The sequence below is a fragment of the Silene latifolia genome, unplaced genomic scaffold, assembly GCF_048544455.1.
Source record: "Silene latifolia isolate original U9 population unplaced genomic scaffold, ASM4854445v1 scaffold_222, whole genome shotgun sequence".
NCBI lineage: Eukaryota > Viridiplantae > Streptophyta > Magnoliopsida > Caryophyllales > Caryophyllaceae > Silene > Silene latifolia.
The window spans coordinates 108,590-125,278 of NW_027413176.1; the positions used below are offsets into that span (position 1 = coordinate 108,590).

General features: G+C 33.6%; 2 protein-coding genes and 1 long non-coding RNA gene across 3 annotated transcripts; 2 read left to right on the top strand and 1 right to left on the bottom strand.

Annotated features, from left to right (window-relative positions):
• Window positions 1–3,140: 3,140 nt before the first annotated feature.
• LOC141638879 (uncharacterized) lies at window positions 3,141–4,244 on the bottom strand. Its single transcript, XM_074448064.1, has 2 exons — window positions 3,811–4,244; window positions 3,141–3,725 (listed from the first exon to the last, which is right to left on the bottom strand). The coding sequence occupies exons 1-2, from the start codon at window positions 3,844–3,846 to the stop codon at window positions 3,228–3,230; spliced, it is 534 nt and encodes a 177-aa protein (XP_074304165.1). The 5' UTR covers window positions 3,847–4,244; the 3' UTR covers window positions 3,141–3,227.
• A 4,670-nt stretch (window positions 4,245–8,914) lies between these two features.
• Window positions 8,915–10,271, top strand: LOC141638881 (mitochondrial outer membrane protein porin of 36 kDa-like). Its single transcript, XM_074448066.1, has 3 exons — window positions 8,915–8,933; window positions 9,514–9,574; window positions 10,037–10,271. Exons 1-3 carry the CDS (start codon window positions 8,915–8,917, stop codon window positions 10,269–10,271), a joined length of 315 nt encoding a protein of 104 aa, XP_074304167.1.
• A 525-nt stretch (window positions 10,272–10,796) lies between these two features.
• Window positions 10,797–12,897, top strand: LOC141638888 (uncharacterized). Its single transcript, XR_012542284.1, has 2 exons — window positions 10,797–11,505; window positions 12,377–12,897. It is a non-coding gene; the product is annotated as an uncharacterized LOC141638888 (long non-coding RNA).
• Window positions 12,898–16,689: the final 3,792 nt, after the last annotated feature.

The following is a 16,689-nucleotide window of genomic DNA, read 5'->3' on the forward strand; positions in this document are numbered from 1 at the left end:
TTCCCTTCCCTTCACCACAAAACATCCATGGAAGCCCTTTGAAGGTCCTCATGCCTTAGGAGAGCGTAGCTTGAGTCAGGTAGCGGTCTTTTGCCGGGTTTCTCCTTATAGGTATGTCATAATCATCATCACTTTTTCCATTGCTGTGATTAGGGTTTGCTTAATAGTAATAGATAGTTGCTTTGCCCTTATAGGCTTTGCTTGGTTGCTGGTTATGGCATGTGTCGGGCGTGGATTGATTGCGGTTGCGTAAAGGTAGGTTCGCCTACTCAGTTTCTGTAGATAGTCTAGTGTGTCGATCGTTGTATCGTTGTTGTTGTGCTGTGATTGCGGTTGTGTGACAGTATGTAGACGATGATGTGATTGTGATTGTATTTGCTTTTGTCGTGGTTCTCGAGATGCGTTCTCGGCTGAGTGGAGTCACTTGCGGGAGTGGCTTCACGCCCTAGTTTCGCCCTTCGTGGAACCCGCCACGGAAGGGAATGTGCACATTAATGGGACAGGGTTATCGCTCGGTATGATGAGCGGGGCTTAGGTGGGAACGGCTGCGGTCCCCCACTGACAGGGCTGGTCTAGTGGACAGTCGGTGACGGAGATGGAGTGGAGTACCTGATTGTGATTGATTGGATTGTGTTGTTTTGTTAGTTGTGGTTAACTTGGTTGTGTCTTATCTCAGTACTGACCTTGTGTGGTTGCCTTGTTTGTTTATGTGTCTGCCGTGATCCCCTATGGTGAGCAGTCTGTCTTAGCAGGTGTTGGTGTGGTTGCTAGCTGGAGTCCGGGCAGGGATGAGTCGCCACGAGATTTAATAATTATAGCAAGTAGTCTTTGAGTTGTATCTTTTATATCATTAGTTGGATAGATGGCTTGTAAAGTAATTTAATAGTTCTTTTATCGGCACTTGATTATTACTATCCTCGGGCAACCGAGATGGTAACGCCTTTATATGCTAAGGAAGGCCTAGTTAAGGCTCCTTTGTGTATGGGGGTGTTACATTATGGACTTCAAAATAATGAGTGGTTCAAAAGATTGTATGGATTAAAAGAGATGTGGTCAACCGCATTAAACAAAGAGTACTTCTCTGCCGGCATACTATCTTCCCAAAGGAGTGAGAGTACCAATCATGCTATGGGTTTTCGGCGACGAAGACAACTTCATTTGATCGATTTCTACCATATTTATGAAGGCACAATTAAGCGGTGGAGAGATGAGGAGGAGCGTAAAGAATTCAATTGTATTAGGTCGACCCCTACTTCCGTGTATCCTCTAGTCGACTTATTACAACACGCCTCTCAAGTGTACACAATTGAGTTGTTTCGGTTATTCGAGAAAGAGTTTGTTGTGGCTATGGGTACAAGGGCCGTAATACTTTCAACTGAAAATTCAGTTCTGCTGTATGGTGTTGATCCACCTGGAGTGTCAGGAAGTACTCATCATGTGACATTTGATTGCGTAAACAATATGGTGGAGTGCTCTTGTCGGAAATTCCAGGAAATGGGTATGCTTTGCTTCCACATTCTCCGCGTGTTCCATATGCACTCAGTTAATGAAATCCCTACCAGGTACATCTTAAGGAGGTGGACTAAATTTGCTAAAAGGGAAGTGTGGAGTCGTATTCTTCCTAATGATATGCGTAGAGCCGTTGCCAATGGAACCTTAAATTGGCGGAGATGTGTGATGACAAAGCTGTACAATCTAATCGCAAAGTGCCAAAACGACCCTGATGCAAGAGGAATTATTGACAAGTTGTACTCCACAGCCAATGATGAGGTTCAACAACTATTTAAGGATAAAATGAGCAGCGAACCAGAACCAGTCCTAGATGCTACCGCCGTTCTCGACCCCATACGATCAGTTACCAAGGGAAGGAGTAAGCGTAAACCAAGCAGTGTGGCCAAAAAGAAGCGGTCGAAAAAAGGAAGTAACAATGTGGCTTCGAATGCGGAGTTGTACACTCCAGTTCCACGACTTATATAAGTCGCCTGAACTTGCCTGATAATATTTTGGACATTTTGTGTAATTTTTGGGGTATACAGCGTTTTGGAGAAGATGTCACCACATTATCTTATAATGTGGTTACATCTTGTGCAAATCTCTGAACTGGAGTGTCACCATCTATTATCCATGTGATCACATTTTGCAAAAATCTCGAAATCATTCGACCACCTAATATTGTTGTGACCACACAGGTGAAGTTGGTGACATTGTAATATAATGTGTTAACATCTTTCAGATAACTCAGTGTAAATAATCTGAAATTTGTTTTTATCAGTCCAAAATGTGTACTTGGTGTTTATCAGTCCAATATAACTTGCATGAATGGTGTCAAATTCACAACTTCAGAAACAGGTCTCATATAACTCCCTAATGGAGACATTGTTCAGCTACATGTTTTTTCTTGTAACCAAAACATCATTCATCAAATTTATTATATAAATGGCAACATTATATTGTCTTCTGTGAACATTATAATTTAATGAATAAAATTAGTCTCACATAATTTAATTAATTTATGTCGTGGTATTTATAACTTTTTATAACCATATTATCATTTATACAAGTTATTTCAAAAGAAGCTCAGATAAGCTCCTAATGCTGACATATTACACCATCAGAATAAATCTTTTTATGTTGAGTCATTTGATTTATCTGTATCCATATTATCATTTTATCCAACATATTTCATAATGGCAACTTTATATGCCTATATTTCACCTACAATAACTTGTTAATGGTCACATATTACACCTAAAATATAGTTTCTTTTATGTTGCGTTATTTGACCAATTTGTAACCATTTTATCCTTTATCCAACTTACTACAGAAATGGCAACATCATATGCGTCTTTGTGACAGCTTCAACTTTTATCGGGACAGATTTTGCTTGAAACCAAATGTCATCACTTTTAGACTAATTACCATCAGATAGACCAATAAAATACGAAACGATAAATTGCTAACAAAGCAAGTTTATAAGGCAACATTAACTTATATTCACAAGTTAACCACAACCAACTAGTGCAGGTTACACCCTACTTCCATGACATGAATACAAAATGAAGCATCATTCATGTCAATTACTTACAACATACTAAACATGTTTCAAACATGCTTCAAAATACGAGAACCTTGTTTTTAACTGATAACAACTACCTACAATCAAATGTCATCCCCGACTAATAACATTGTAGGCGATATTAACAAAATGTTGTCATCACAAACTACCTTCACAAACTACCTTCACTTACCACCACGTTTTCTCCCTCGGGTCCCCCCCTCCTGTAAGTTGCAGTCACCACTGTCGTAGTTTCAGAATTAGGCGGCCCCTCAACAACTGCCTCGCTAGCAGCCTCGCTAGCAACCTCGGGCAAGGGGTTGTCCACTGTTTCATCCCTTACCTCCCCCTCTGGTAAACCTATGTCATCCAACCCTAGATCAAATGAGGGGGGCTCTATAAGAGCAGCTGCCACGGCGTTGTCCACCAGTTGTCCCATCTTATGAAAATCAGCGAGGAAGCTTTCATTGTTCTCCAAAGCTTGGGTCCATGAAAACTGAGAATGTTGTTGGGTCGGCTCCTTGCCATCTTCTACCTCCTCGGACTGAAGCACCTCATCAGCAATGACATCGGCAGAGAAGAATGCTTCCAACTCCTTCGTCATATCATTATGGAGCCGTGAAACCAGCTCCAGGTTGCGTTTTGAGGTCATCCATTTCAGTCTCCGCACCTGCAAACATAAAAGTAGGAGAATTAGGAAATATTCATTTTCAATAAATGGATACTTATTGAGACACACTAGCAAAGATACTTACATCTGGATACTTCGCCTGAAGTTCCTCATCATTCATCAGTCCAGCGGGGAGTGGGAGGGTTATGGTCCTTCGCGCGTTATCTTCTAACTGGTTTGGGTCCTCCACAGGCAGGCGGTACAAGACTTTAACCTGATGTCGGGATATGGGGTAGAACTCATTCTGCCATTCGCCTATACCAAAGTGGCCGCCATTCCTACCGTAAGCAACCTTCTCCTCCTTCACCCTTTCCCTGATTTTGTCGTAGGTCCAATGCTTCAGTAACGGCAGCTCACGGGGTGCGGGATCCCCTCTCCAGCTCAAGCGGTGGAAGTAAACCAACTGCAAAAAGAACACGCAGCCACCAACATTTGTGGTGTCATTCTTCTTGTACGATTTCACGGCCTCGCTCAACTTACAGATAACATAGGAACACCAGTCTTACTTCACTATGTCATCTACATTCTCCACCGCTTGGAGCAACCTCAGATCAACACGCTTGTGCACCGTGGGCGCTAAGAAGGACCCCATCGAAAACAGCACAAATAACTTCTTAAACATACTGCCACCTTCTACCAACCCCATCATTTCCTTCTTCACCTTGTCTAGCGAAATCTCAAGAGTGGGAGCCACATTATACCTCGCCTTCCATGACATTACTAAACCTCGATCCGGGTTGTCATTTTTCTTTGGAGATGTCAACTGGACATCCCTCTCTGTACATGGCAGCATGAAAACGTCGTATACATCATGCTTTGTGATGACAAAGTTCGTCTGCTCACTGAACATAAACATTTGGGAGACATCATCATAACACTCCATCAACCAGTCCGCCATTAGATGATAGAAAGCATTTGCTTTCAACTCCAAAAGCCCCCCAAACCCTATATCCTCTACGCTTTTTTTCTGAGCCGGTGTCAACATCTCAATCAGCTCATACAATGCTCTCGGGTTACCGTGACCTTCTACTACTTTCTCCTTCGTTACCACCCTGTTCACATCAGAATTTTCAACCTCCATTTCATCTTCTACTGGCTTTTTCAAGCGCACAATCATTTTCCCTTTCACCTTCGTTGAAGGCTCCCCAACTTCAAACGTTGGCGTCACACTTTGGAGCGGTTTTGGTTCCTGATTTTTACCTGTAAACATTGAAAGTGTAGATTATTAATCTTAAAAACAATACTCCCTCCTATTCTGGATAATAGTCCCATTGTGGGCTTGGCACGGGAATTAAGGAAATGAGTTAAATAATGTAAAGTATTGTGGTGGTGTGAGATAATTGGAGAGAGGGAAGATATTGTGGGGTATTATTGTGAGTGAAGTGATTAAAATAAGTATTGTTTTGGGTTGAGGTGGTGTATTGTTGTGGGGTTGAAGTGATTAAAATAAGTATAAAACTTTGCCAAAAATAGACAATGGGACATTATTGTGAATAGACGAAAATGGACAATGGGTCACTTATGTAGAATAGGAGGGAGTATAAATTAAACTATGGAGGGGGGTAACCATTTCATCAACAGTTGTCACCATATTACCAATATAAATTAAACTATGGAGGGGGGTAACATATTTTGACAAAATATAAACATTCAAGCACTTCCTTATGGGAAAAAGATTATTTTACCAAAATACAATGTCCATAATTTGTCACCTCTTTAGAAATATCAACTGAATTATTGAGGAATGGTAACATTTTGTACAACAAAATAAACATTCAAACACTTTATTATATGTCCTACTATTTCCATAATTTGTCACCAATTTAGCAATATCAATTCAATTACGGAGTAATGGTAACATATTGGACCAAAAAATAAACATCCAAGCACTTTCTTATATGTAGTTCAACTTCCAGAAAATGTCAACAAATTAGCATTATCATCTCAATGATGGAGCCATGGTAACATATTGTATCCCAACATAAACTATTGTATCCCAACATAAACATTCTAACACTTTGGAAAATGTAGTATTATTTCCTTAATTTGACACCATATTACCAATATCAATTACACTATAGAGGTTTGGTAACATATTCTACCAAAAAATATCAACATGTAAGCACTTAAGGTATATGTAGTGTTCTTGCCATAATTTGTCACCAAATTACCAATATCAATTCAAAACTATGGAGGTTTAGTAACATTATCAACCAAAATATCAACATGTAAGCACCTAAGGTATATGTAGTGTTTTTTCCATAAAATGTCAGCAAATTAACAAAATCATTTCAACTATGGAGGAACGGTAACATCTTGTACAAATTTATCAACATGTGAGCATTAGGTATATGTAATGGGTTTTGCATAAAATGTCACCAAATTGCAAAAATTATTTCAATCATGGAGCAATGGTTACATATTCCACCCAAAATGAAAACATTTTACAACAACATGTTCTTTCCATTATGTTCATTTATTTCAACAAAATGTAACCATCTAACAACCTCAATTAAATAAAGGAGAAATGGGAACATATTGGAACACAGAGATAACTTTGCAAGCACACAGTACATTAACTAAATCTTAGTTATATGTAGTACAAATTCTATTAATTGTGACCACATTATCAATAACAATTCAACCATGGAGGAATGGTAACATCTTGTACAAATATATCAACATGTGAGCACTTTAGGTATATATTGGGTTTTTTCCATAAAATGTCACCAAATTGCAAAAATCATTTCAATTATGGAGCAATGGTCACATATTCAACCCAAACTGGAAACATTTTACAACAACATGTTCTTTCCATTATGTTAAATTATTTCAACCAAATGTAACCATCTAACAGTCTCAATTAAATAAAGGACAAATGGTTACATATTGGGCCACAAAGATGACTTTTCAAGCACACAGTACATTAACTAAATCTTACTTATATGTAGTACAAATTCTGTTAATTGTGACCACATTATCAATAACAATTCAACTATGGAGGAATGGTAACATCTTGTACAAATATATCAACATGTGAGCACTTTAGGTATATGTTGGGTTTTTTCCATAAAATGTCACCAAATTACCAAGATCATTTCAATTATGGAGCAATGGTTACATATTCCACCCAAATGGAAACATTTTACAACAACATGTTCTTTCCATTATGTTAAATTATTTCAACAAAATGTCACCATCTAACAATCTGAATTAAATAAAGGACAAATGGTTACATCTTGTACAAATAAATAAACATGTGAGCACTTTAGGTGTATGTAGTGTTTTTTCCATAATTTGTCACCACATTAACAAAATCAATACAATTATGACGAAAGGTTACATATTGCATGGAAAGTGGACACATTTTACAGTAACAACAAATTTTCATAATGTTTAAATATTTGAACAATTTGTAACCATCTGAAAATATCAATCGAATACAAAGCAGAATGGTAACATAATGGATCACAGAGAAAACATTTCAAGCACATATTACATTAACTAAGTGGTAGTTATATGTACTGCAAATTCTGTTACTTGTGACCACAATATCATTATCAAGTCAATGACGAAAGAATGGTAACATCTACTACAAATAAATCAACATGTGCGAACTTAAGGTATATGTAGTCTTTTTCCCATAATTTGTGTCCAAATTAGCAAAATTAATTCAATTAAAACCGGATGTTGACATATTGTATGAAAAGTGGATACATTTTTCAAAACAACAAATTTCCACTTTGTTATATTATTTCAACAAATTGTAGCCATCTTACAACATCCATCTAATAAATGAGAAATGGTAACATATTTCACCACAGAGAAAACATTTGAACCACACATTACATTAACAAATTAAAAGTTAGATGTAGTACAAATTCTACTTCTTGTGACCACATTATCAATTATACCAGAATCATGTTCATTGGTTACATACTTAACACCTCAGTAAACATTATTGCCGTGCATTTTATGAAGATCTCAGTTCTATGTTGTCTGATTTCACCATTTTTAATACATGTTGCAAACTCAATACGATATTTGATAACTGGTTACAAATTAAACCCAAATGTAAACATATGGAAGTCATGCATTTTATGAGGATTTCAAAAACGGAGTTATGGTAACATAGTAGAAAAACAGGTAAACATCTTAACCATAAATTACATATATTATCTATGTACAAATCATCAGGACTTCAACTAATGTTTTTAAATAATAAGAGATGGTGACATAATGCAACAAAAACTATACAACTAAAGGACAAATTACAAAAACTAAACAACTAAAGGACAAAGTATCTCTGAAATTTGTCCTACCGTTTCAGATCGTTTGTGTTTTTAAACAACTCATCACATTATTAAATTAACTGTCCACATAGGTCGAATAAAAGCAATTTAATTATTAACTTCAAAAGGGTTGACATTTTAACTCCTTTTCCCTTCGCCTTTTTCAACGACACTTTTGGTGGTGGCTCCAATTCTTCACTTTCAGATTCTTCAATGTCGGATTCACCCACTTCCTCTTCAATGACCACACCCTTCCTCTTGCCAAAATTAGCTTTCGGCCTCCCTCTTTTCCGCACACCGACTTTTTCCTTGTTCTTCACTGCATCTTGTTCTACAAGACAAAACCAAACTAACAAACATAAATATTCACCAAATATTCAACCAGATCTACAACATTTGATCCAAATGCATGTTCAAATCGCTACAAATAATGACCCCAGAAATAAAATAAACAAAAACCACAAAATATTGAGACAATAATCCAAATTGTTGGCCACATTTCTCAAACATTTACCCATTTCCATCTCTTCATCAGGTTCTTCTTCAATAACAACCTTCCTCCTCCCGGTGGTGGCTCTTGGCCTCGCTGGTACATCTTCCACCGTCGTAGTTGTCGCCTTTTTTGGAGTGGTTCTTGTTGCCATTTTCTTCTTCCCCATTTTTTGAAAAATACTTGTGTACTCCGGGAGGACGGTACTCCTTACACTCAAAAGCAATTCACAAAATAGAATATTTTAATAGCTTGAGTGTAAGGAGTACCGTCCTCCCGGAGTACAGAAGAATTTTACCCATTTTTTTGGTACTAATTAATTATCTTGCATCAACAGTGAAGACGGAGAGAGCAATTGATGAGAGAAATTGAAAAAGGTAGATATGGAAAAGGTAGAAATGAAAATAATGGAGGGGGAGAAACGAGGTATACAGCTGGGAGGGAGAAACGAGGCAAGATTTTTCTGGATACTAAACTGTTCACTTATTAAATACTACCAACCCCACCACAGATCCATTTCCCAGCTCATATTAGCAATCCAGTATCAAGCCCACCCGTCTTATAAATAAGACGGATACTAATGGTCTTAAGGAAGACCTTCTGCTAATTAATTAATTAATTAATGTTCTCATAGATTTCTCAAGCGAATGACTGATTTTATCTTTAATTCAAGCTTATTAGATATTCGTAGACATAGACAACCTGTAATCACCTAATGGAAGAATGGCTCATTTATTTACATGATACAGTGATGGGGTAGAATCGTCGAGAGAGCCATCGAAAATTTTGTTAGCAATCCAATGATTAAACTAATGTATTTAGATAGATCGTCACAACTCACAAGTTGAATTAACAACAATTTGGTGAGCTATCGTTTAATGTTCTAATTAATGATCTCATAGATTTCTCAAGCGATTAGTTGACAACATAAACAGTTGGTGTTACCGTACTTCTTCGTTTTCTTGAAGTTTTATATCCATAAAATAAAACTTGAATTTTCTTGAAGCTGCTCCTTTCGCCGTCGAAGTTCCATACAAAAGGCCTGAGATGCAGTACGCTCTTACCTTGTAAGTGCTTTTTCTTTTCTATGCTATTCTGACGGGTTCATTCGTTAAAACACACATACATTAGCTAAGTAGTTGTAATTCCGTCACCAACGTCTCGCTGTTATTAAGGTAAAATTGTGTTCTTGTAAGATATAAATAAATATTAATGTTATAGTCAGAATTGATTGTCGGGTTGCTGTTGGGTTACCATGATGGTCGCGGTTGTAGGGGGAGGGTCTGTTAGCGTACTGTTGAGGCGCTTATTGTGACTGTCCCGGAGGCAGGTGAGTCGTGTGTGGCGTGGCATCAGCCTGTTTTGGTGCGGTTTCTGCAAGACTTTGTTGAGACTGTGCTTCATGTATGAGCTAAGTTATTGCACAAAACTAAGGCAGCAGGTTAGTATAATGTTGGGTCTCGTAATGGTAGTGTTTTATGACCGATTCGTTACCGTTTTCTCAATGCTATATGCTGCCCTGTCGGCAGTGAGATATCACAGAGCTGCTCGGCAGATAGTGACATTGTCGATATCACTATCGACGCACAACAGGCAATGGACCCATCAACAATTGTGAAGGCACGAATCAACAGTTTTGGCAAGGTTAATGCACTGGTCCAACACGAGTGGCGTCCAAGGTCACTCGTCACCCTTTGTGCCGAGGTGGACATAAAATCCACTGAGAAGAGACCCAAGGTGGGATTAGCAGTAGCCGTCTCTTAATGAAGAGACCCAAGGTAGGATTAGCAGTAGCTCTTAACTGAAGAGCACAATTTGAAGAAAACTCAGTTGAATAGCCAGACTGTATAGAGGGACCAGTTCAGAAGAAGTTTAATTCAAGTTACTCTTCCAATATCATATCATATCATATATTATATGAAAGCAGAAACCGTCTGCCTCATTAGTCGCCACGTGGCACACCCTCATCAAATGCCACGTGTCACTCGCAATTAAAAAAAAAACAAAAAAAAAAACTTGCAATCACGTTCATTCCAAAAATCTGGCAGAATCTTTGAATATAGTTACATGATTAATTTATTCCAAAAATCACGCTTATGAGTTTTAGAAAGATTGCTAATTCTATATTTAGGTAAAAAGATTTTATTTACTTAGAAAAATTTGCTGATTTTATTTAGTTACAAAGATTTTATTGCTTATTTTGCGCAAATCAAGGATTTATTTGCGGAAAGATTTTATAGAAAAATTTTAAATTAGAAAGATCGTGCAATCACGTTTATTCCAAAAATCTGGCAGAATCTTTGAATATAGTTACAAGATTAATTTATTCCAAAAATCACGCTTATGATTAATTTATTCCAAAAATCTTTATATAAAATCTTTCTAACTAAACAAATATAGTTAAAAGATTTTTATACGATCTTTTTATTTACGTAAAAAGATTTTTAGAAAGATTGCTGATTTTATTTAGGTAGAAAGACTATCTTTTAACTATTTTTAGGTAAAAAGATTTTATTTACTTAGAAAAATTATGTTGCTAATAATCACGCAAATCTCGGCCAAATACATTACGTGTAATCACACAAATCTTGCAAATAACAATTTGCCAAAAATCTCGGCCAAATCAGTAAGAGTTTCCAACAAAAAAATTCTTTCTTAGCATAACAGTTAACAATGAACTACAAAAAATATTCTACAAAATAATTAGTTACAAATCTCAATAAACCTAAAATCGTATTAACTTATATAAATGTCAATATTCATTTCATTTTTCCACCATTCATTTATCCTTTCTCGAAAATAAAACTAAACTTTACAGCAAAGCAAATCATTTCTAACCATGGCACAAACCATGATGATCACCAGGTTCAACCAAATCAAGAGCGAGGACGAGTACATCAATGTTCGGGCTAAGGTTATCCGCAAATGGGAACGGCCAGATTTATACAGCAAGAAATCCGCATTATTTGCAATAGACATGGTTCTACTTGATGATCAGGTTTGTTCTCCTTTACAAAATTAATTTACAAAATAAATGTCCTACACGATAATCATCAAAAACTGAAGTATTGATCTGTGATTTCTTTTATTGCGATTTTTATTGTCAAACTTACACTAAATAATTGTTCTCTTCATCCTGATCATTTGTTATATTTGGATTTAAATAGTCTCACAAAAAAATTATAAAATTAAAAATGATTAAGACCGAGGCCGAGGTGTAAACAACTTCAGCAACTACATTGTGTAACTTATAAATCTAAGTCAAAAAAATTGATACTAAACTTGAAGCATTGTGGAACACCCAATACCAAGGAAAACCACGCTATACCATTATACAGTATATACAATAATGGTAATAATTACAGGTTTCATTTGGTTAACTAACATGCAGTTGTTTATGTAAAACTGTCTTGCATATAAACTAGCACGATCAAAACAGTAAAAACACAGAGATGATATAGTTCAGTCCCGTTAGTATGAATGAGTTGCACGATCAAAAAATGGCCTACTAAGCAAGCCAGTAAAAAGCAAAGATCACATTGTAAAGAAAATGAATCAGCCTTCCAATATGCCTGTTATTGAATGCAGTCCATGTTTCAATTTGATTTACTAAAATCTGAACTCAAATCACACTTATTGACCAAATCATCTTAAGTACTCCCTGCATACTATTTATAGTATTCCCATTTGACTTAGTCATCAAATGCAATCAACTTTGACAAATTATTCTTCATAACATATATTTGGGCTCGGGGGCCATTGAGGAGGCACTAGGGTAATGTTAATGTAAAAACTAATAAATTTCCTTCGAATTTACATTCTATTATTTTTCAAAATATGGAACTAACACTTTCTTTCTTCAAATAAAGTCCAACGTTATTCAAGCAACTATACAGAAAGGATTGATTAGAAAGTTTCAAAAAACCATAGAACAAGGAAATGAATACAACTTTGCTAATATGGAGGTTGCGGAGAACACCGGTTCAGATGTTACCAGGGTGTCAATATACCACAAACAACGGCTATATTTCAGCTTCACAACCCGTGTTGACCACCAGCGCACTCCATCCATTTTACATCATGGTTTCAGATTTACTAAGTTCCAAGACATCTTGGATAAAAATGTTTCAGATTTTCGCGTTATATTTAATTAAGTTTCAACATATGTAATTGGAGAGTTTACTGGGTGTTCAAAAGTCACTTTGTCCAAGAACAAGGGAGAAAAGCTTAGGACAGTTGAGTTAAGAGATCTTACGTAATTTTTTTTGATATTCTCAGAAACAAATGATAGCAAATAAAATCAAATATGAAATATGAATTGTTAGTAATATCTTTTTTTTTTGTGAATATTTGTTAGGATTATCTTACTATTAAAATAATTATCTTACTATTAAAATATTTTGAGAAAGTCAAAGAGATATACACAATAATCTCGGAATCAAATGATAACAAAAAAGATTTAGTACAAATTATATGAGATATTATTTGAGAAAGTCAATGTCATAGACTTAAATATATATATATATATATATATATTAACTTAATATTTAGATAATTTTAGAAAGTCAATAAGATATGGTCAATATATTTTTTGATAATATATATCCTCGGAATCAAATATCTTTTTTTGATATTCTAGGAATCAAATGATAACAAAAAAACGAGAAAATATATATATATATATATATATATATATATATATATATATATATATATATATATATATATATATATATATATATAACATAGAACGTACATTAGGTCACCCAAAAATCATATTTCACTAGGTTGAAAGCCCGTGCGTTGCACGGTGTAATTAACTTAGTTATAATGAAAAAAAAAATTATAAGGCTTTAATTTTTACATATAATTATTTTTGTACATATGATTACAATATTTCTTTCAATGAAAAAAAATAGAAGATAAATACATACAGACCTACCGTTTATTATATGCGAGAAAAATAAATAATATATAAATTTCGCTATTGTAGAGATAATAATAGAAACTCTAATAAGAGACCTCTAAGACAATAGTGACAATACTTAAGAGACTCAAAAGATTTTAGGTTGCTGACACGTAAATTCAAAGATGACTCATATTTATAATCATAGAAAATATAAGATCACCCCAATTCGACTCTTTATACTTTATATATTAACCATATCTATATTATTTTTTCAATGTGAGACAAATAACATACCAAGAAATACACCATCTTTTTCGTACTTAGTACTATACTATGTTCGTACGTTTTTGTTTTCTATTTTTTATCATAATTAAAATATGTGCAAATAATAAAGCAATATATACCCCTAATAGTAGCATTTTTTTACCACGAATCTAATTATATAATTTCCATAATTTTTTTTACGATACTTTTTTGTCAAATAAAATGTATAAGTGTTTATATAAAAATTATAAACATCACTAAAATATAATATAGGAAATGTGTATTATAATATTAAAACATTCCCCACTTTATTTTTTATATCATATTGTAAGAGCTCTCTAAGACGATACGTGAGAGATTCAAAATATTTTGGGTTGATACCTAAGTTTCAAGGATGCATTCTATCATAATAATAGGATCACCCACCTTATGCTAATCTTTCGATGTGGGACAATTCTATTATTTATACGTTCAATTTAGGATATATAACATACTAAGAAATATATATCATCTGTAATATGTGCAAATAATACGAAAACTATACTTTAATGATAACATTTTTTTTCCATGAATTTAAACATATTATTTTCATAATTTTTTTTAACTATATCATAGGAATACCCACCTAGCTTATGCAATTATTGACCTTTGGGAATATAGAATAAGTAGTTTCACTAATCTAATTGTTTAAATTACATATTTTTATTTTGTTTCCTAACACGAATTTTTATATGAAATGGAGAAATCAATAAAATGTATAAATAAATGTAAAATGCTTTTTTTTTTCTTGTGCGATTTCGATAAATTGTTAAAAATAACGTTGTGTTTTAATCTTACTCAAATGTTATGAGGCATAATAATTACCTATATTTGAAAGTTTATAAGATTTAGTTCAACTATTCATCAAAGTAAAAAACTAATTATTTATTTGTTTTTGTATTCACGATCTTCTTATATAACACCTGATTTTATTATATTTTATAAATTTTCTATCTTAGTTAGAGATTATCATTATTTATGACAAAATAATAACCAATTTACATATATTTAGCATCATTTTATTTTAAGTTGTGATTTTGACATAAATGAAGTTATTTATTCTGTTGATTGTCTTAAAATAATCATATTATAATACTCCTTCCACAAACCTATTTTCACCTCATTTGCTTTATTGCGGTCTCCAAGATGATACTTTGACTCTGTTTTTCGAAGTCTATATGTTGCTTTTTTTCTTGATTTTTTTTTCGTGAAAAATGTCATGAAAATAAGTGTTAATGTTTTTGTTTTATAATCTAATAATTTTTATTCTCCAACTTTGACCCCCCAAAAGCAAATGGGGTGAAAATAGGTTTGTGGAGGGAATATCACTAATATGTAATTGCCTTTATAATTATTTACGTGATTAATATTTGTATGTTATTGTTGTAACTGAGGCGTGTCGTTAATACAAACTCTTATAAGAGTTATTTAAGGCAATACTTGAGAGACTTAAAATATATAAGAGCTTTATAAGATAATTTTTGAGAGACTCAAAATATTTTGGGTTGATAAGTAAGTTTCAGGGATGAATCCTATTTATAATCATGAGATCACCCCACCTTATGATAATTTTATGATGTGGACAATTCAACTATTTGTACGTAGTATATTCATAACACTTCCATTATTTTTCACTGTGGAACGAATAATATATTTAGAAATACACCATATTTTTCGAACCTACTTTGACATCCAACCCGATTTAATAATAAGCAAATACTATACTATCTATTAATATTCGTACGTTTTTTTTTCTATTTTTTTATCATAATTAAAATATGTGATAATGATATGGAACCAATACTCTAATGATAATATTTTTTACCACGAATCTAATTATATAATTTTCACACTTTTTTACGTTTTTTTTTCAAATGGTATAAGTTTTTATATAAAAATTATAAACTTCACTTAAATATAATATAGAAAATATATATCATATTTAGAAGATAATGATACAAACTCTTAAGAACTCTCTAAGACAATAATTAAGAGACTCAAAAGATTTTGGGTTGATACCTAAGTTCCAAGGATGCCTCATATTTATAGTAATAGGATCGGCCACTTTATACTAATCTCGATGTGGGACAATTCTATATTATTTATATGTAGTATATTTACCTCACCAACATGATTTTTCAATGTGAAAACATATAGCATACTATGAAATAAACAGTTTTTAACATGTGCAAATTATATGAAATTTATACTCTAATGATAGCATTTTTTTTACCACGAATCTAATTATATTATTTTCATAAATTTTTAAACGATGTTTTTTTGTCAAATGAAATGTAAAAGTTTTCATGTAAAAAATAGAAACATGACTTGAATATAAATTAGGAAATATATAATATATACTATATTATAATAATTAAAAGGTTTTCCACTTTATTCTTTACATCAAAAATTGTTATTTATAAAACTTTCCTAAATTAATTTTTGATGATGTGGACAGCTTAGAATCGCTTGAAAAAAGCCTCTTTTATGAATATATACTAGATTTAATGCCCGTGCGATGCACGGGCCTATTTGTAATGCTCTGTTGTGTATAATGTAATATATCTAAAAAGTGTTTTCCTGATCGTACCTAAATGCTACTTTGTCTTAGTTATGAGATTAATGTTCTAATAAACTAATAGCAAAATTATTATTTTATTATGTTTTATCTTTAACTTAAAAAGTTTAGTAAGATAATGTACCGATATTATTTGAATTATTCATATGCTGTGATTTTTTTTTTCTGGCTTATTTGTTGTACTCGTAATTAGTTTGCTCCTTATTGTTTTTGAGGTAAGATTCTCTCTATTTTCTAAAACGAAATAAATGTCCATTTCAAACATGTACGAAGTTTGTATGTATTTATAAAACTTTAAAAAGTTTCCTCGATAAATTACGTTAAATAGAGGTGTACTCAACTACTCATGCAACTATCATCAATATCACAACTGCCTTTTTGGCCCTCTTTGG

Bases quoted from the DNA above. Each gene is read 5' to 3' on its own strand.
- LOC141638881 (XM_074448066.1), top strand. The intron at 9,575-10,036 runs GTAAGTGCTTTT...CCCTGTCGGCAG, and splicing joins ATGCAGTACGCTCTTACCTT to TGAGATATCACAGAGCTGCT.
- LOC141638879 (XM_074448064.1), bottom strand. From the start codon at position 3,846: ATGAATGATGAGGAACTTCAGGCGAAGTATCCAGAT. The intron at 3,726-3,810 runs GTAAGTATCTTT...TTATGTTTGCAG, and splicing joins TTCAGGCGAAGTATCCAGAT to GTGCGGAGACTGAAATGGAT.